This window comes from Hyperolius riggenbachi, chromosome 4 (genome assembly GCF_040937935.1).
Source record: "Hyperolius riggenbachi isolate aHypRig1 chromosome 4, aHypRig1.pri, whole genome shotgun sequence".
Lineage (NCBI taxonomy): Eukaryota > Metazoa > Chordata > Amphibia > Anura > Hyperoliidae > Hyperolius > Hyperolius riggenbachi.
In genome coordinates, this window is record NC_090649.1 from 306,827,722 (window position 1) to 306,849,655 (window position 21,934).

Genomic DNA, 21,934 nt, shown 5'->3' on the forward strand with positions numbered 1-21,934 from the left:
CAGGTATGCTATATGACAGAGGGGGAGGGGTACAGTAGGGAAACACCATATGGGAGAGGGAAGGGACACCAGGTATGCTATATGACAGAGGGGGAGGGGTACAGTAGGGAAACACGATATGGGAGAGGGAAGGGACACCAGGTATGCTATATGACAGGGGGGGGGGGGCACTAGATAGTAGGGAAACATCCTATGGGAGAGGGAAAGGACAGCAGGTACGCTATATCACAGAAGGGGGGTGGGGCACTAGACAGTAGAGAAAGACACCATATGGGAGAGGGAAGGAACACCAGGTACACTATGAGAGAGGGGGGGGGGGGGGAACACTAGACTGTAGAGAAACACACCATATGGGAGAGAGAAGGAACACCAGGTACGCTGTATGAGAGAGGGAGGGGGACCACTAGACAGTAGGGAAACACCATATGGGAAAGGGAAGGAACACCAGGTACACTGAAAGAGGGAGGGGGACCACTAGACAGTAGGGAAACACACCATATGGGAGAGGGAAGGAACACCAGATACACTATGAGAGAGGGAGGGGGACCACTAGACAGCAGGGAAACACACCATATGGGAGAGGGAAGGAACACCAGGTACGCTGTATGAGAGAGGGAGGGGGCCCACTAGACAGTAGGGAAACACCATATGGGAAAGGGAAGGAACACCAGGTATGCTATATGAGAGAGGGAGGGGGACCACTAGACAGTAGGGAAGGGACACCAGGTACGCTGTATGAGAGAGGGAGGGGGACCACTAGACAGTAGGGAAACACACCATATGGGAGAGGGAAGGAACACCAGGCACGCTGTATGAGAGAGGGAGGGAGGGCACTAGACAGTAGGGAAACACACCATATGAGAGAGGGAAGGAACACCAGGTACACTGTATGAGAAAGGGGGGGGGGGCACTAGACAGTAGGGAAACACACCATATGAGAGAGGGAAGGAACACCAGGTACGCTGTATGAGAGAGGGAGGGGGCCGCTAGACAGTAGCGAAACACACCATATGGGAGAGGGAAGGAACACCAGGTATGCTGTATGAGAGAGGGAGGGAGGGCACTAAACAGTAGGGAAACACACCATATGGGAGAGGGAAGGAACACCAGGTACTCTGTATGAGAGAGGGAGGGCACTAGACAGTAGGGAAAGGACACCAGGTACACTATGAGAGAGGGAGGGGGACCATTAGACAGTAGGGAAACACACGATATGGGAGAGGGAAGGGACAACACGTACGCTGTATGAGAGAGGGAGGGGAACCACTAGTCACTAGGGAAACACATGATATGGGACAGGTAAGGGACAACAGGTATGTTGTATGAAAGAGAGGTGGGAACCACTAGACTAGGTATGCAATTTAAGCGTCCTAATCTGCTACTCTGATTTAGGCTTGCTTAAAGGACCACTATTGCTAACATTTAAAATACATGTAAACATACTTCTCAGTATGTTTTTCCCTGAGTAAAATGAACCATAAATTACTTTTTTTCTATGCTGATGTCACTTACAATAGGTTGTAGAAATCTGACAGAACCGACAGATTTTGGACTAGTCCCATCTCCTCATGGGGAATTCTCAGCATGGCATTTATTGTTTGTAAAGACACTCTCTGCAAAGGATTTATATTGAAGTAGCTGCCAAGCCTCCCTGCTCACCGTACACTTTTTTTGGCAGTTGGACGGAGCAACTGCCATTTACTAAGTGCTTTCGAAAATAAAGAAAACCCTGAAAATCCCCCATGAGGAGATGGGCTAGTCCAAAACCTGTCAGTTCTGTCAGATTCCTACTATCTGCTGTAAGTGACAGCAGCATAGGAAAAAAGTAATTTAGGTCTCATTTTACTCTGCAAAAAACATACTTCTCATTTTTATGTGTTTACATGCATTTTAAATTTTAGCATTTTCCCGATAGTGGTCCTTTAAATATTCCATCAATTAAAGCACTAGAGACAAAGAGCTCTTCCTCTAGTCACAAATGACACCTTTCCCATCATGCCTCAGTGAATAAAGGCATATGTAATAGTGATCACCACAAAATGAAACATAAAACTATAGCTTTCAAAAATGTTAAAAAGATATTTACAGTATATTGGGTATCCATCTCTGTTTGCACATGCTGCAGCTAATGTTCTCCCATCATGGGAGAAGCTTAGGAAGGAACATCCCATGTTTCCAGCTCGCAGAGACAAAAGCTGCCTGTTGGGAACACGACATGCCTACAAAAAGAACATATACACAGTAAACATGGACATCAATTCAGCTTTCTACAGTATATGATTCCAATTAAGACATGGGGCTGGCATGTCATGCTCACCCGCAGCACTGCTCATGCTGCCTGCACCAGCGGACCAATCCTGTGGATACCACCAGCAATTACCTACATGGCTCCTGGAGTAAGGCTGCAGACAGCGAGCCACTTGCAGTTCATGCTGCATCGTATATCATGCACAATGTCAATGGACCTGATCAGAGTTGCGTAGTATGTCAACAGGAAGTGCCTGTTGCTGAGTTTTGCCCTGTTTTGCATTCCTACAAATTGTGTGCTGATTGACTCCTCTATGCTAACTTGTTGCTTATTGAGTTGACCTAACATACATGTTTATGCATGTATTGTGGCCTTAAAGACATAACATTTATCTCTCGCTTTTCTCCTGGCGGAATCAAAGCACCAGAGCTACAGCCACTAGGACGAGCTCTACAGCATTGGCGTAGAAATCACCCCTGCCATTGCAGAGGGGCCCAGAGGCTTTGGGGGCCCCTCCTTCTCCTCCCTCTCCCCAACTGCAAGTTCAACCAATTAGCAAAAAAACCCTCGGTTTGCTCAGAAAAAAACGTGTGCAGGAGCAGGTGTAATTTTTCTTCTGCTTGCAGACGTTCCTAAATAGCAGAACACTCTCTGCTGCCATTCGCCGGCTTCCGACCACGTGACCTGCAAGGGGTATAGAAACCAGGGGGGGCTCATGCTATCATTTTTGCAGGGGGGGGGGCCTGTTAAGTCTAGTTATGCCCCTGCTCTATAGGCAGCAGCAGTGTTAAGATGGCCACACACGATACAATAAAATGATCCGATTTTACGGCAATTCGATAAAAACGATCAGATCGCCCGAAAAAATCTAAATCTTTTTTTCATTCGACTGAAAAATCCGATCGGATTTCCCAGTTTCTTCGATTTTTATCCATCTGGAATGCCAGATATTTTTCTTCAATCTCTCTAAAGATTGTATGGTGTGTGTTAGATTGTCAGTTTATTAATATACACACCCTAGCAATTTTCTCAGAGTATCCAATCATTTTTATCATAATTGGGGAAAAAATTTAACATAGGTGTGTGGTACATTGTAACATTTCAAAAATCTGACCAGTTAGAAAAATTGATTGCAATTCTTAAATTGAACAGATATTTAAAAAATTGTATGGTGTGTGGCCACCTTTAGAGAGACTTGCCAAATGTCTACTACGGAATAGGTGCTGGCTTACTGAGCAGGAAGAGGTTAACAGTTAGGCATAGGTAGAGGGAGGGTTCCGTGTCAGAGTAGGGTTAGTTTAAGCCATAGAAAAATATCGATAAGGTACACCAATATTTTACTATCGGAATGCAGTAGTAGAATATCAGTAATTTTATCGATATTTTACTAGCAGCAATCCCCTGCGTCTTTATTACATGGATTCTCATTTTGATTGGCACCATTCCTATAGTAATACTCCTTTGAGTTTTGCCAATTTACCCTATGCTTGGACTACCCTATGACTGCTGCTACAATAACAACCTAGTCATTACCTAATCACTGTTGGACTTCTATTCAACACTACAGAGTCTGTGTATGTAATTAATTGGAGTGCCAGAAACTTTTCTTCTTGAGAGAACTCTTTTGCTTCACCTTCTGTTATCACTGCAGGCTTCCTTTATCAGGCAATAAGTCAGTATCTACCCTTATGTATCATACTTGACTGTGCGCACTTTACCCAGAATTTGGAACTGGTAATTTTTTTACCACTACCATTCCAGTTTATGATCTGGCATTGTCCTATTATCTGCATTGTGTTATGTATCTTATTGCTATTACCTGTATTGTATCTATGGTCTGTTACCTGTATTGTTCTGTCAACCCTGTTATCATTGTCTGTAATCCTATTTATTGTACAGCGCTGCGTAATATGTTGGCGCTATATAAATCTAATAAATAATAATAATAATAATAATATTGCTGCTCCTGTGTGTGAATGTTTGTTGGTGCAAGTGCGGTAGTAGTCCTGTGTGTGTGCGGGGTGGCCATCGCTCATTCTTTTAACAGTTTGTTTGTTTTTTAATAAAATGACAAACTTTTATACATAAGGAGAGTTATTTGTATTATTGAACATACACCTCCAGCGTTTGATCTGAAAGAGAACCTGTACTGAGTAAAAATATTTAAAATAAACACAAGAGGTAACTTCGAATGAACATTACATTGTTACCTTGCCATCAGTTCCTCTCAGAAGCTCGCCATTTTCTTCTGACAATAATCCCTTCCAGTTCTGACAATATTTTGTCAGATCTGAAATATTATCAGTTGCTGTCAGTAAAATATCAGTTGCTGTCAGTTATAGCTGAGAGGAAAACTGATGTAAAAGGTAATGTCCATGTTTCCCTATGGCTCAAGTGGGCGATGTTACAGTTTAACTGTGTGATAATTCCAGCAAAGGACCAGCACCACACGAGATATACTTATAGCTCTCTTAGTGCTTTATTAGTGCAGGCATGACAGCAACTTTGCTGGAATTATTGTTGTGACCCCTTTGGTACCGGGGTGAGGACCGAGCACACTACTTCCTCTGAGCCTATGGTGTCGCTCCTGGGTGTTTGAAGTAATACAGTTTAACTGTGTGCTGACCAGAAAGCTGTTATGGGTAATGGCCATTTTCAAAATGGAGGACGGAAAATTCCCTTGATCACAGTGAACAAACAGGACATGGTACAGGAGAAAGACACTGAGGAGTAGACTACATGGAAGGTAAGTATGACTTGTGTATGCTTATTTTGACTTTTAATTTTCAGTTCATGTTTTCTTTAAGGTTTTTGCATTCATAAAATATAGGCAGGCTGGTAAAATATTGTAGGGCTGTGGGGGAAAACGTTTAAACCTGTAATAGTAAATAACATCAGTGTATTCAAATAAAAAAAAAAAAACAATTAAAAGTAAGAAAAAGATCTGATGGCAGTGGACAGTGGTGTAGCTAGATGACCACAGATCCCAGTACAAATATTATTGCCCTGGTGTATCCATGGAAGGGGGGCTTCCACTTTGAGGTACACATAATGGGCTGCACTTTTAAATGGGACACATGGGGGACTGTATATGAATGAGGGCAAATGAAAGGAGAACCACTGTGAATAGTTAATATAAAGAGGCTGAATACGGGGCTGCAAAAAGAAAGAGATTGGAAAATTTCGCCCAGACCACACTCTTTCATATTCACTTAAAGTGAACCTCCGGACTAAAAATTGTTTTTCTTACCAAAGCATCGTTTTTAGCTGCATTTTTAGCTAAGCTACACCCATCAAAGAAAAAAAATCCCGTGTTTTTTTTCCCTGATGCTGTTCAGAGCATGATGGGATTTCCTATGTTGTTATTCACATTGCCTAGCAACTGGGAGAGGTGATCAGGACACAGGACAGTTGGAACCGTGTCTCATGCTCCCTGTCACCTCCTTTCAACCAAAAAGATGGCTGCCATCATGAAATCAAACATTTGCCTGTTCTTTTAAAACAGGGTGGGTAAGAGATTATATTGCCTATTTTAATTAACATAACTAATGTAACGTAATGACAGTATGTTTGTTTAGGCTGGAGTTCCTCTTTACAGAGAACCTGAGATGGGAGGATATAAAAAAAAAAAAAAAAAAACAAATACATACCTGGGGCTTCCTCCAGCCCCCTCCAAGTTTATCGCTCCCACGCTGTCCTCCTCTGCCTCTTCATTCATCCTTAATTGGCCAAGTGTGAGTCAACTGTGCATGCACGGCCAAGCCGCGTACTCCCGTCGGCGGGAGCGCTCTGCGCTTGTGTAGAAGTACAGCTCAGGCGTAAAATGCTCCCGACTATGGGGGTGAGATGGGGGAGCGTGCTCGCCCAGACTGCGCCTGTGCCAGCTGGCCCTGACTGGAGAGTTTTTCAGGGCCAGCTGTGAGTGAAAGAAAAGGTGACCGAGGACGACAAGTGAACGATCAGGCCAGAGGGAGCTAAAGCAAAGCACCAGCTATGTATATTTTATGATATCATCCCATCTCAGGCACACTATCCAAAAACCAACAAGTCCTCAAGTAGCAGCCCCAAAACCCTACCCATGCTGCAATCCCATAGGACTGAATTGTAGGGTAATCACGATTTTGCGCAAAGAAAATTTGCATATAATTAATGTCTATGGTGTTGTGTGTGTTCAGAGCGTTGTGATTTTTCTTGCATGAAAAACCTGAGTCTCTACAGCATAAAACTGCACATCGCCTGCGATTCCCATAGGCAGCTGGCGGGTGACATGAAAGTTAAAATGCGTCCTGAATGGGGAAAATTGTCTGTGGAAAACCACTGGTGTTTTCCATGGACAGAAGTGTGGTTCCTTAATATTACTGAAGAAGTATTTAGGCATGTAAAATGTTACTTTTCAGGGCCTGTTTCCACTACACGCAGGTTCTGCATGCAGAAAACTGACTCCAACGAATGCCTATGGGAAATCTGCATCAGAAAAATCGCGTTCAGTGGAAACAGGCCCATAGGCATTCATTGGAGTCAGTTTTCTGCATGCAGAATCTGCGTGTAGTGGAAACAGGCCCTCAGTGTTACTATCTGTTACCTGTCCTGGCAGCCGAGTCCACCTGAAAGGTTCCTTCTTGTGTCTGGAGTCCCCTGTATCAGGTCCCATCACAGAATCTTGCTGCAGGTCCGCATCAGATAGGCTACTTCCCGGAGGAAGAACTAGGTTCATATTTGAATTTACCTAAAATAATTTGAATTCCATATTAATGTTTTCAGACAGCACATTTGTTGCAGCATGGGACTAATAATGATGTAAACAGAGATTTCCAGATGCTGGTGACTATAATGGTTTTTGCTTTCTGCGGGACTTTTATGACGCTTCCTGCAGTTGTTTAGACAAAACTAAAATTCCACAATCCTAAACTCAAACTTGGCTAAAGAGCTCTGGATCACCTTTACTGAATGACTAGCAAATTAAAATAAATATATCCCACAATACATTATGTTTATCGTCCAGGCTTCCATCATGTGGCTGTTATAACTAATCCTAAATTTCCTGTTCTGGAGAAATTAGATCATTTTAGCTTAGCTTTTTCAGCATTTTAAAGGTTGAAGATGTTCTTCACAATGGTGCTTTGAGCCAGTTTTGTAGTATAAAAAACAACAACAAACATCTACATACGCACAGTGCCATTAAAATAATCCCATACTACACATCACACTCAATATTTGTACAATGTGGCGTTTAGCAGTGCACAGACTGCAACACATTTTCAGATGGAGGCTAGGCTTGTGTCCAAGGCTGGATTTATACTTTTACCGCCCCTAGGCCAAGTGTGTTGAGGCTTTCCTTCCATGTATAGCAGTGCACCTCCCATTTTACGTGCAGCCCCCTCTTTCCTGTGCAACATCCATGAACAGTATGTAACCCCTCTCTTATGTACAGCTCCCTTGAACAATAGCTTCACATCTGCGGCTTTTTCTTTCATATTAGACAACGGTAAAATGACAAGGGACACCGAGAGCCCAATATGGTGTAGTATGTATTGGCAGCAGGAAGAAAATTAAGGTAAGTAAAGTAAACAAGGGTTACCATTCAGATAACTACTTTAAAGAGACACTGAAGCGAAAAAAAATATATGATATAATGAATTGGTTGTGTACTATGAATAATTACTAGAAGATTAGCAGCAAAGAAAATATTCTCATATTTTTATTTTCAGGTATATAGTGTTTTTTCTAACATTGCATAATTCTCTAATATGTGCAGATTACACAACACTCAGCATTCAAAATGATTCTTTCAGAGCAGTCTGTGAACTAATGACCTCTCCTCTGGCAGAGAAAAAGTAAATAGTTAACTAACAGTTGAGATAATAAAAGTCAGAAAACAGCCCTCTCCACGACTTTGAAAGTCGTAGAGATTAATGGCTTTTTTGCATAGAGATAACAACTGGAGTTTCTTAACTCTTCCTGTACTGGAAACAATTAGACTGATGTATCTGATCTTAATGTTTTATTTCTTAGCTGTACTACACATACAAATCATAATATCATAAGATTAGACTTGTTCCCACTCAGGGTTAAGAAGTCGCTCTCTGTAGATCAGAGGAAGGAGAAAATGGGGTAAAATACCCCTCCACTAGGGGTGGACTGTAAACAGCAGGAGAACAGAGGCGCCAGCAGGATAAAAGTACATAACATTTTTAAAAATTAGGAGAGGCAGTGGTGGACTTACCTACTCCCAAGGATACCAGTTACACATGGTGACGTGTTAAAAAATGTATTTCAATACTCCACACAAACTTGTATTGAAATAAATTTCTTCGTTTAACACGTCACCATGTGTAACTGGTATCCTTGGGAGTAGGTAAGCTGGCGCCTCTGTTCTCCTCCTTTTTCTTTCATATGTAGCAACCACATTTCATGTCCAGGTGCCTCCTTGACATGAAGCCGTACAAGGCCCAGACCTTTGTGACCTTTCCAGAAATCTGGCCCTGCTCGTGTCTGTACAAGCCTGAACATTTCAATTCATGCATTCTACTGCATTCATCAATTAGTCTTACCTGCACCCTTTCTCTTAATGAGATGCAAAATAATAAATGCACAGTATAGAATTTTATGTAACAAAGGCATAACATTATGAAAATATGAATGTTCTGTTACAGAAAAATAAGACTGAAAATAACCATCTGCCACCACCACAAATCTTGGGACAAAATCATTGCCGACGTGCGAATCTAACCAATCAAAGAATAAAATAATAGCCACTTTTGGATGGTAGCACACATGCACACTTACAGCATCTGGCAGCTTCAGGCCTTTAATGGTCACATACAGTGTGGACGGGTATGGATTTCTTGGATATTTTCTCCACCAATCAAAGACTTGAGTGCTGGAAGCAATACGGGATCGAGGAGGATAATACAGCTGTAAACGCAACTTTTTATTTATGTTCAGCACTTCATTGGCACCTACAATCTGAATTGAAAATGTATATATAATTACAATTTTATATTATACATATACATACACACTTTTTCTAAAGGTGGCCATACTCTATACTTTTTTATTTTTGTTTTTGATCTTTTAAATGAAATCAGTTTTCTTGATTGATTGATTGATTGTGTTGTTTGAGAAACGGAAACAATCCTCCCATTATTATTACATTTTTAGTAAAATATCATAATTTTCAAACCATGGCAGATAGATACTGATTGGAAATGCAGTTTTTTCCTGATTGGGAAAAAAAATATATTTGTCTACACAACTGGTTGTTTTTATTAAACAAACAAGAAAATCTAATGTTTTGCTTGAATGGTGTATGGCCACCTTAATTGTAAATATAATAATGGGTGTCAGTAACAAACCTAATAAACTAGTTTCAAGCCTCAAGGTTTAGTTTTAACTTCAAAAAGTATATATTTGCCTCTGCATGGTAAGTCAAATCAAAACTGCATGTGGGGAGACGCCTAAAAAGGACCTACAAACATCTCTCCTATGCAACAACTAAAGGCATGTACACACATCCAATTCTGATTAGCCAATTTTACCACTCCCCTGTAGTATGAGGGGCCTCCATCCCACCCCACTTCCCCATTTTGTTTCCACTACATTACTGAATCCCATGACTGGAGTGTGTTCTTTCCATAAAACACATTTTAATTATTGTGGACTGTACTTTTTGAGGTGTTCTTTCCTCATTCCTTGACTTTATCATCTGAGAAAAGATTTATTTTTCTGTATAATGATAACTAAGCCATTCTTAATTTTCACCACAAGATGGTACTGTTCCACCACCTTATTGACATATGTATTGACTGTGTGCACCTGCTCTTTTGTTCAGCCCTCCAGACATTATTATGTTTTATTTATATTTCGCCAGAATATTCCACACGCTTTACACAATAAGAAGACATGGGAAACATAGGTACAACCAAAAATGTACAGCAGAGTCTCAAGCAGCACAAATATTGCAACAAAAACTGTAAACACTAGGAGGATGACCCTTACAATCTAAAGGGTAGTGGGGTGAGCACTAGATAAAGAGACGTGGGGGGTTGGGTGTGGATGAAGCAGTGAGCCTTTGCCTCTATTTGCTGATTACATTCTGAACAGATAAGTAGTGTTGGGCGAACAGTGTTCGCCACTGTTCGGGTTCTGCAGAACATCACCCTGTTCGGGTGATGTTCGAGTTCGGCCGAACACCTAATGGTGTTCGGCCAAACTGTTCGCCCGAACTGCTCAATGGCCGGCCGAACAGGGCCCCTGCTCTGTTCGGCCGAATACGGCCCCCCTATGGGGTCGCAGGCATAAGGGGGGAGCATGCCCCGATCGCGCGGGGGGGGGGGGGTCGTAAAGTCCCCCCACCCCCTCCGCTAGCGCTCCCCCCTCTGCCCGCTTCCCCATAATAAAAGTTTAATGCAAGTTAAATAGTACCGGTGGCTGGCAGTGGAGTGAGGAGGAGGAGTCAGAGTAGGAGAGTGACGCGTTGAGGCCGGGCAGCGGGCGGTTCAGCGGTAGTACCCTTGTGGTACTTCCGCCCTTTCTCTGACCTCACGTCCTCTACGTGATGACGCATACGAGGGTACGTGTGACGCGTACCCTCGTATGCTCCTCCTCACTCCACTGCCAGCCACCGGTACTATTTAACTTGCATTAAACTTTTATTATGGGGAAGCGGGCAGAGGGGGGAGCGCTAGCGGAGGGGGGGGGGAATTTCCGACTCCCCCGCGATCGGGGCATGCTCCCCCCTTATGCCTGCGACCCCATAGGGCCCCCAAAATGGGCATGTTCGGGGGTCCCATTGACTTCCATTGAGTTCGGGGTTCGGGCCGAACATGCCGAACATCTGGCCCATGTTCGGCCTGTTCAGCCCGAACCCGAACATCCAGGTGTTCGCCCAACACTACAGATAAGTAAATAGGGGCTATAATATGTTATAAGCTCATCTGAACAGGTGTGCTTTAAGAGTGCATTTGAAGATGTCCAGGTTTGGAGCATGACAAGAGTTCCAGATGAGGGATGATGCTCATGTGAAATCCTTGGTGCGAGCATGAGAGGAGGTGATCAGCTTAGATGCCAGGAGAATTTCTTGGGAGGAGCGAAGGTTGCGAGAGGAACAGTATCTAGAGATCAGTGTGGAGATGTATGGAGGGAACAACTCGTTAAGGGCTTTGTATGTTAGAGTCAGAAGTTTGAACTGGAACTCTGGGTAATAGGCAGCCAGTGGAGGGAACGGCACAGTGGGACTGCATCAGAGGAGTGGGTGGAGAGGTGAATGAGGCGGGCAGCTGAGGTTAGAAGGGATTGGAGAGGTGCCAGCCTGTTCTTTGGTAGACCACAGAGCAGGGTGTTGCAGTAGTCTAGGCGGGAGATGATTAAGGCGTGTGCAAGCATTTTAGTGGCCTCTTATGTATGGAAGAGACGAATACGAAATATATTTTTGAGCTGGAAATAGCAGGCGGTAGTTAATGAGGCAATGTGAGGTTTAAAGAAGAGCTCCGAGTCAAGTATAACCCCCAATCAGTGGGCCTTAGATGTTGCATTCTTATTGGCACAAAGGTATCTATACAGATCGCATTGTTTACTCATATTGCTTTGTACACTGTGTATTATAACATCTGACATTATTTTGCAAACTACTGCAAGATGGTTTAAACTGCCGTCCCCACCTCTCCTACTAAAGGGACACTGGCTGCGCTCCAACCTCGTGTCTGCTGCATCGCCATGCAGCTCTCTTCCCTAGCTTTTCCTGCCCACAAAGGTCACTACAATGGGATGATTAGGGCATGAACAAAAAGGTGTGGTCCCTGAAGAAGCAAGGATATTCCACAATGCAATGCTGGCGACACATATACATATAAATGGTATTGATTCAATAAAACAAATTGCATTTATGCAAAACTGAACTGACAAGTTTAAAATATTGAATTGAAATTGCTTTTTAAATAATGTGATGGCTTTCTTGAATAGGAGAAGATATAACAACCTTTTTAGATTACTGTGTGGACATTTAAAAAAAAATATAACTTACAAATATGACATTACAATCCATATGTATCTGACTAGCAGTAATCTGCCATGATTATCATATATAAAAGATATGGAATAAGATTAATGAGAAAAAAAAAAAAAAAAAATAAAGAAATAACAAATATGCATCAACAGGGAAAAGTGAATAAATACCTTTAAGAAAGCCCATGCAATTTTCTGGAACCCTTCTTCGCTGGTTTGAATATCAGAACTGGTGACTGTACTGTTCTCACTATGCACGTCAAGGATCTGGAATGATTAGTTCAGTGACATTTAGAATGTGCCAAGTATGCATCTGTCACAAGGTATGCAGAACTAAAGCCGTATTCAAATGAAGATCTGAAGTGAAATTGGACATGACAGATTTTCTTTATCTACATTGAGCTTGAACTCCCTTTGTACAGTATTTATAGGATTCAGAACACTAAAAGGTGCCCATACATTGGCAGATGGGGTAGCAGATTCAACCCTCAGATAGTTCCCCCTCTGATAGAATCCAATCAGAGAGGGGTATATTGCTGCCACACAACTGCTCATAGATTTCCACATGAAAACTACTGAAAATCTGTGCAGCCACCCCCGCCTGCCGGGCCTCTCAGGTCTATATTGCGGCATCGGTTTCTGCCAAATTCAAATATTATGATTGAATCTGCGGGATATTGATGCCCCAAACTTAGTAAAGTATGGACAGCATAATCATTGCTATCTGTCAGCTTGATTAATTAATCAGCTGTAAAGTAATTAATCATTACTTTCTGAATCCGAACACCACTCTGCAATGATCTTGTTCTGCCCGTGATAGTACAGCTTCCTGCAGATCAAGAATACCACCTAAAGTCAACATTTTCAATCTATCACTCATTTTTTTTATTATAAAAAATCCTATAATCCTTGCAGTAAGTGGGAGATGGGGCATTGCTGAGGTTAAAGGAAGTGACAGTGTGGTGCCAAGTGAATTATTACACAGATCTTAAATAGCTGAAGCTGTATACAGGGCAGCGGAGGGGCTTTAGCAACTGATAATTAGCAGTTATTGGGAAATTGTTCTAAAATGTCAAAATCTTAGCAGGCTAGCGATTATGTACCTATCCCATGGGCACCATGACTAACCCCTAAGCTACCACATGTATCAATTGAATCCATTCATGACATTAGATTTTATATGGGATCCTAAATAGGAAGAATTTGTATGCAATACAAGGTAACTTCTACGAAGATACAAACTTTTAAATGGCAGCACTGTACTGAAAAACATAAACCATTAACAAAACCTGACATGTTATTTTGTTTTACAAGGAGAGAAACACCACTGGGGGAAAAAAAAAAAAAAAGAAGAGAGAGAGAGGGAGTGTTCTTTGAAATTGGTGTATGTTTATTTGTGCATTGGGGAAGCTCAAATATAAGCAATCAAAGGTGTGTGTGTGTGTGTGTGTGTGTGTGTGTGTGTGTGTGTGTGTGTGTGTGCGTGCGTGCGTGCGTGCGTGCGTGCGTGCGTGCGTGCGTGCGTGCGTTTTGCGCTACTGCGCATGTGCAGGGAGGGACAAGAGGCACTGTGGAGAGCTGAGGGAGGACGGTGCAAGGTCACTAGTTAGTAATATTGTTTCAGAGCTAACCTTAGATATTTTTGATGCCATTTTGGATACAAAGCTTATGTAATGGTAAATAATACTGCACGAATGAATCAGTACCTCAAAGAAAATGATAACACTGAGGCCATCTTCTTTCACATTCAAAAAATGTGTGAACCGCTCGTTAAATATGATTTGCTCATCCCACTCCGGAGTTGGTGTTTTAAATCGCTTGAAATCATATGGCTGGGTAAACATAGGGAGGATGTATTCATTTCTGTCTTGTTCACTGAAGGATGTAACAGCATTAGTACTGCAAAAAAAGAAGATCATGTCTGTAAACCCAACCCTGATTTAAATAAGGATAGAAATATAAATTCTCCATAGTGGATAAAAGATTGTTTCTGCATACTGCAACAGCAAGGCCACGTTCACATTACAAACGCGGACGGCCATGCGTGCGGGACGCAACGCATGCGAACACACGCCATCTACGTTTGTGTGCGTTGCGTGGCAGATCCCATCACTGAAAAGTGAATGGGACAGCCACGCGTTTTTGCAAAAAATGCATGCAGCATGTGTTCTCGGACCGCACAGGTCCGGGAACGCATGCAGTGTGAACATCAGACAGTGCACTCTATGCACTGTCTGATGTCGTGCGTGTCGGCCTCCCGCACGCGTTTCGAAAACGCGGCTGGAAATGCGTGCAGTGTGAACGGGGCCTAATAGGATGTCTTCCATTTCAGAAGCATTATGTGGCCATCATCAGGTCAACAAGAAAACAGGTAATGTGCTTGAAGTATTACTCTAATCACATATATGGGACAAGTAGAGTTGTCTATGTGGTAAGGTAGAAATTCAATAACCTATCATTTGCTTTTCTTTTTTTCAACAAAGCCGGGATGCTGTGGAAAAATGTAAATAAAAACAGAATGATGATTTACAGATCACTGCAACCCTTGAATGTCCCAGGCAATGCATCAATTGTTCAAAAAGAGAATGTTTATTTTTTTATGTAACACAATTACTTATTTTGCATTTGATACTAGGAATAGCTTTCCAAAAAATTGAAATGGGGTAACAAAAGTCTGGAAAGTTTGTGAATTGCTGAATAAATAAAATAAAAACCAGGTGGAACATCTTATCACTAAATAAGTTTCTTGGCAGCTGGTCAGTGATATGATAGTATAAAAATTGTATCAAAGAGAGGCTTTTTTACACGAGGCCATTTTACACTATATCAGTCATAACCGAAAGGACAACTGATTTTCAAAGTAATGTCTGCGTTGTCCTATTTCTCAGTTACACTATACGGAGGAAACCTGAAGTAAAAAAAAAAAAAGTTTCACTTACCTGGGGCTTCTGCTAGCCACTTGCAGCCTCCCTGTGCCAGCGCCGGCTCTCAACAATCCTCCGGTCCCCCGCTGTGGCTCAATTTCACTTTTGGCAAATAAGCCCATCACTGGCCACTGCCCTTCATCCTCGTTTGCGTCGCCGGGAGCATCCTGCACAGTACAAGCAGGAGAGGCAAGGGGGACTGGGCCAGCCTGTCTGCTGCAGGAGCCTGTCCTTGCTACAAGAAGGTAGGCGGCGGCTGGGGAGGGAGGGAGGGGGGCCAGGGGATCTCGCTAATTTATACTGGGAAAACTACACTACCTATTCTGGGGGCAACTATACTAACTACCTATACTAGATACTATTTCTGGCTACCCTATACAGGGGGCACTTATACCTGGCTACCTACCTACCTACACTGAGGGTGAACATTTTCGGGTGCTGTGCGATCATTCCAAATCGGGGGTGGGTGGGGGGGGGGGGGAGGCGCATTCTCACAAGTTTGCCTCAGGCAGCAAAAAGTCTAGAACCAGCACTGAGTGTGAGAAGAAATAAACTCAGAGCCCTGGGGCCTAGTTGCTGCTGACTGGGGGTGATGACAAATCATGATGTGCCAGTATTATTTCCCACTCCTACTTAGCAGAGGGTTGAGCAGAACATCTGTCTAGAGATCAATCACTGGAAAGAATCATGAATAATACTTCCATGAGACCAAAATTCAAAGTGTGTGCTGGTCTAAGTTTAGGCAAGTAAAATAAACGTCTTTATGTAAAATTATTGGTCCCTCGTCTATTGCAACACATTTTACTTGTACCAAAGTAGCAACATACCAATATTGATCAGCTCTTGATCTCGTTTCAGGATCACATTTTTTGTTGTTCTTAAAGGTCAACCGATGTGACGTAACATGATGAGATGGACATGTGTATGTACAGTGCCAAGCACACAAATAACTAGGCTGTGGTCCTTTTTTTCCTTTCTATGCCTGAAAGAGTTGAACACTGGGTATGAAAGTGACAGTTTCTGTCGGGGTCGGGGCCTGGTCAGACTGGGTCAGACTACAGCATAACCCTCACTGATAATAAGTAATTACAGCCATATAAAAAAAAAATTCCTGTCAGCAAATGGCTTTCTGAGAGCAGTAAAGAGATATAAAGGGTAAATCATTCATAAATTCAGTGCATGTGTACGCGCTGTCGGCGGACTGATAAGGCCGTTTCTGAACAATCTGCTCAGCGGATTGTTCAGAAACAGCCTTATCAGTCCGCCGACAGCGCGTACACATGCACTACTGTCGGCTGAACGTCCGCCCAGCGGAAGGGTCCGGCGGACCCGTCGTTGCCGGCGGTAGTGCATGTGTACGCACCTATAGATTTGAGTTTTGGTATACTTCAGTGAAGGAGTCATTGAGCAGAGACAATGTAACAGTAAAAACTTAAAAACGTTATTAAAAGAGACTCTGTGCTGAAAAAAAAAACCTCTGGGGGATACTTACCTCGGGAGGGTGAAGCCTCAGGGTCCCAATGAGGCTTCCCCCTACTCCGTAGCTTGGGGGAATCCAGCGCTGCCTCCCCCAAAAGTCCCTTGACAAAGGCTGACAAGGGTGCGGATGCGCGAGTAATATTTACCTACCGCGATCCTGCACAGGTGCACTAGAAGCTCTTCGTTGGGTAAGGCGGAAATAGCCAAACCCGATAATATCTGCTCTACTGTGCAGGTTACATAGTTACATAGTTATTTTGGTTGAAAAAAAGACATACGTCCATCGAGTTCAACCAGTACAAAGTACAACTCCAGCCTGCTCCCTCACATATCCCTGTTGATCCAGAGGAAGGCGAAAAAACCCTTACAAGGCATGGTCCAATTAGCCCCTAAAGGGAAAAATTCCTTCACGACTCCAGATGGCAATCAGATAAAATCCCTGGATCAACATCATTAGGCCTTACCTAGTAATTGTAGCCATGGATGTCATTCAACCCAAGGAAAGCATCTAAGCCCCCTTTAAATGCAGGTATAGAGTTTGCCATAACGACTTCCTGTGGCAATGCATTCCACATCTTAATCACTCTTACTGTAAAGAACCCTTTCCTAAATAAGTGGCTAAAACGTTTTTCCTCCATGCGCAGATCATGTCCTCTAGTCCTTTGAGAAGGCCTAGGGACAAAAAGCTCATCCGCCAAGCTATTATATTGCCCTCTGATGTATTTATACATGTTAATTAGATCTCCTCTAAGGCGTCTTTTCTCTAGACTAAATAAACCCAGTTTATCTAACCTTTCTTGGTAAGTGAGACCTTCCATCCCACGTATCAATTTTGTTGCTCGTCTCTGCACCTGCTCTAAAACTGCAATATCTTTTTTGTAATGTGGTGCCCAGAACTGAATTCCATATTCCAGATGTGGCCTTACTAGAGAGTTAAACAGGGGCAATATTATGCTCGCATCTCGAGTTTTTATTTCCCTTTTAATGCATCCCAAAATTTTGTTAGCTTTAGCTGCAGCGGCTTGGCATCGAGTACGATTATTTAACTTGTTGTTGATGAGTACTCCTAAGTCCTTCCCCAAGTTTGATGTCCCCAACTGTCTCCCATTTATTTTGTATGGTGCTAGACCATTGGTACGACCAAAATGCATGACTTTACATTTTTCAGCATTGAATTTCATCTGCCATTTATGTGCCCATATAGCCATCCTATCCAGATCCTGTTGCAATATGACACTATCTTTCTGAGAGTTGATGATTCTGCACAATTTTGTATCATCTGCAAAAATAGCAACATTGCTTACTACTGCATCCACTAGGTCATTAATAAATAAATTGAAGAGCACTGGACCCAGTACAGACCCCTGTGGGACGCCACTGCTAACAGTCTCCCATTTTGAGTATGATCCATTGATTGGTTATTTCCACCTTAACCCGAACAAAGAGCCGCTAGTGTGCCTGCGCAGGATCGCTGTAGGTAAATATTACTAGTGCAGGTGCACCCCTGTCAGCCTTTATTGAGGGACTTTTGGGGGAGCCAGCACTGGATCATTGTAGGTAAATATTTATCTCGCCACTGTCCGGGGGGATACAGCGCTGGATTGCTGGGACCCCGGAGGACGGGGGAAGCCTGGTTAGGATCCAAAGTCTTCCCCCTCCCGAGGTAAATATCCCCCAGAGAGTTTTTTTTTCAGTACAGATTTTCTTTAAATATAAAATAAAACTATGGGATATCTAAAAAAAATAAAAAAAAAGTCATTTTTAGGAGGAGGATAGATACAATTGTTTTTCTCATCAGTTTTTTTTTACCTCCGATGCCCTTCAATTTAAATTATTATTGTTATTTAGTGTTTATATAGCGCCGACATATTCCACAGTGCTTTACAGAGTCTATAGTCTTGTCACTGACAGTCCCTCAGAGGGACCATAGTCTTCTGTCTATGTATGTATCGTGTAGTATCATAGTCAAGGGCCAATTTAGGGGGAAGCCAAATAACTTATCTGTAGGTTTTTGGGATGTGGGAGTAAACCTGAGTGCCCGGAGGAAACCCACACAGACACAGGGAGAACAAACAAACTCCATGCAGATGTTGTCCTGGCTGGGATTTCAACCAGGGACCCAGCGCTGCAAGGCGAGAGCGCTAACCATTATGCCACCGTGCTGTAATTTAATTTAAATAAGTGAAGTCTAAAGAAAGGGACTATGCAAGCTGCCAACAGGGCAGAACTTGCTGCCCTTCAGTAATTGAATGGGCCCAAGGTCTTATGATGCAGTCATAACAGCAATCTCTTGAGAGGTACTGCTGAGTCATAAAGAACAGCCCACTGCTCTCCAATATTCAGCTCCCACCACAGCAAGCAATCCGGAACCAGATTCAGCTGGTGTCAGAAGTCTGGTGAGCTGGACTCGGCAACAGCTGAGCCATCAGAGAACCCTTAGTATAATTATTACTTAAAACTTGATAACCAAAAAATGCTTCAGTGTTATTAGGATTTATATAATACATACATAACATTTGCCACAGTTTTAGCAAATAGTGTTAGCAACCTAACAGAAGCTAGCAACCTAACCTATCAGGAGATCTCACAATCTAATTGTTACCATTATTATATTCTAATGCCCAACACTACAATCTAAGCCCAGCTTATTTGCCTTGGACTAATGCTGGGCATACACGGCATCGAGGGGAGGATTATCAATCGAGCCTGATGGCTCGATTGATAATATCCGACGTGTCCGATCACCGCGGGGGATCGATTCCGCACTCGATCCGCGCAGGCGGACAATAGCGGCAAATCGAGCGGGTGATAAGAAGCGCCGGCGGGGGTCGATCTGGCGGCTAATCGGCCACCGGATCGAACCGTGTATGCCCAGCATAAGTGTCTAAAAGGAAAGAGGAATATGCATGCTTATGCTGCTCTCATTCAAATCGACTTTATATCTCAGTATACTGCATATAATCCTGTTTATGTTTGCACTGACACTCACATGATCTTGCATGTTAATTTTAAAACTAAATAAACAGATAATACAAAAATATAAATAAATAAAACCCATGAAGCCAGTGCTTCTAAGTGAGAGAACTAGTTAATTCACCACTATGTCACCTAAACGTTCAGACACTTTAAAATTATTTTCTTTTTTTTCAGCCTGGACTTTGGACTTAAAGGGCATCCGAAATGAGAGGTATATTGAGGCTGCCATATTTATTTCTTTTTAAACAATACCAGTTGCCTGGCTGTTCTGCTGATCTCTTTGGCTGCAGTAGAGTCTGAATCACACACCTGAAACAAGCAGGCAGCGAATCCAGTCAGACTTTAGTCAGAGCACCTGATCTGCATGCCTGTTCAGGGTCTAAAACTATTAGAAGCAGAGGATCAGCAGGACAGCCAGGCAATGTGCATTGTTTAAAAGTAAAATATGCCAGACTTCATATCCCTCTAACTTCAGGTGTCTTTTAAAGATTCTTTCTAAGGTGGCCACTAATTGTCCAAATTCCAGCGAAATATTGTTCGAACAATCAGAAATTCTGATCGGATTGGTTGTAAATCTCCGTAGATGGGCACAATCAATACATACAATTATAAAATCAGTCGTCTGACTGGATTTCGCTGAACCAAAATTTGGATTTTCTTGTTGGTTGAAATAAATAGGAAGCTAAGATTGGTTCATTGATGGTGTAGTGAACGATTTCACTTCTGATCAGAATTTCTCATTGCTCAAACAATTTTTCGCTAGAAATTGGATTGTTAGTGGCCACCTTCATACAGCTAAACAAGCATTTTTTTCCTTACAGTCATCATCTGTGCTACTATTGGGAAGTTTTATTTTCATTGTCATTACCTGCAAAACATGAAGTGAATCTCTTTTACATGAGTGCAAACAGCACAACAAACCCGACAAAGGTTCTATCTTTTTCTGCGCTTTTTTTTTTTTTTTTTTGTGTGTGATTTCAGTAACAGTTTGTCTGTTTTACGGTGTTATAAAAAGAAAACCATTGCATTACCTGTGCTGCTTTTTGGCATAATCTCCAGTGTTTTGGTCAATAATGTAAATTTTAACCATGGGTCTTGATGTCACAAGGTCAGATTTCAGTTTATCAGCACGATGGACATAAACGCCCAAAACTAGGCTGTCGTCATACACAGGTTTAGAACGGCTTTCCTCTTCACCAGCCTCTTCTGTGAGGTTTTCTGAAATGTGATCTGTAAATATAAATTTTTATATTTTCACAAAGCGACTGCATGTCTGAAACCTCTTAATAAAAAAAAAAAAAAAAAATTTTAGGCAGAACTCCAAGTACCTTTCCAAATACATAAACATTACAAGTGATTGCAAACTTTGAAATTTACATCACATCAGCTTACTTTAAAAACAAAAAACAAAACACACAAAACACTACCAAGTACTCACAGAACAGAGCCGATTCAGATCGCTAAAGCCAAGTACACACATGCAATGATTGTCACCCGTTGGGAATTGGAAAACTTCTATCATATATGGTATATTAAGTAGGTGGGATTGAAATTCCCAGAATCAAGAACTAGGGGCAGACATCCCACAGCTTGGAATCCACTAGTAAAGAAGGATCTCTGCCAATGGATAGGAATCGGAAATCAGAATTGCAATTTGCAGTTTAAAAGAAGCCTAAAGACGTACTTTTTATCCCCCAAAAGTTGGAAGGAAATATCACTGTGTTTAAGAGTCCAAATACAGGGAGCCCATGACTTTGGAATGCCTGCCGATACAAGCCGCCGACTTGCCGTTACATTGGGAACTCCTTGTATTGTCTTGTCTCCTCCTCTGCTCCCCCAATGCAAAGTAATTAGCAGTGGGTGCATCTCTTACCTGATCCAAGGGCATCTGCAGCAATCTGCAACATCCCATTTCTCTCACTCTTCCCCTAGTGCCGGATTCTGCAGGGGAAGAGTGAGGGAGTGGAAATGCTGCTGATCGCTGTGGGCGCCATCGGATCAGGTGAAAGATGCACCCGCTGCTAATTACTTTGCACTGGAGGAGCAGTGGAGGACATGGTGACAAATGAGGACACAGGACAGTACAGGGAGTCCGACATTGCATCAATTAACTTGTAATTCGGGAACCAGGGCTGTGAAGTTAGAGTCAAAGCAATTTTGGGTACCTGGAGTAGGAGTCGCTGGTTTCAATAAACTGAGGAGTTGGATGATTTTTGAACCAAATCCATAGTCTTTGTAAAGATTAGACTAAGGAGTCTATTTAGGGTACCTGTAGTCAGTGGTTTCATAAACGGAGGAGTCGGAT

At 42.5% G+C, this 21,934-nt stretch overlaps 1 protein-coding gene across 5 annotated transcripts in view; it reads right to left on the minus strand.

Moving 5' to 3' along the window:
- The window catches only part of AHI1 (Abelson helper integration site 1), a 359,799-nt gene that overhangs the window by 309,895 nt on the left and 27,970 nt on the right, over window positions 1-21,934 (minus strand). For all 5 annotated transcript variants that reach the window (XM_068231620.1, XM_068231621.1, XM_068231622.1 and 2 more), the window contains 6 exons: window positions 20,661-20,859; window positions 13,957-14,149; window positions 12,422-12,517; window positions 9,035-9,214; window positions 6,831-6,974; window positions 2,087-2,219 (listed from right to left, as the gene is read on the minus strand). In XM_068231620.1, coding sequence (XP_068087721.1) covers window positions 2,087-2,219; window positions 6,831-6,974; window positions 9,035-9,214; window positions 12,422-12,517; window positions 13,957-14,149; window positions 20,661-20,859 — 945 coding nt within the window. The remainder of the gene's footprint in view (window positions 1-2,086; window positions 2,220-6,830; window positions 6,975-9,034; window positions 9,215-12,421; window positions 12,518-13,956; window positions 14,150-20,660; window positions 20,860-21,934) is intronic.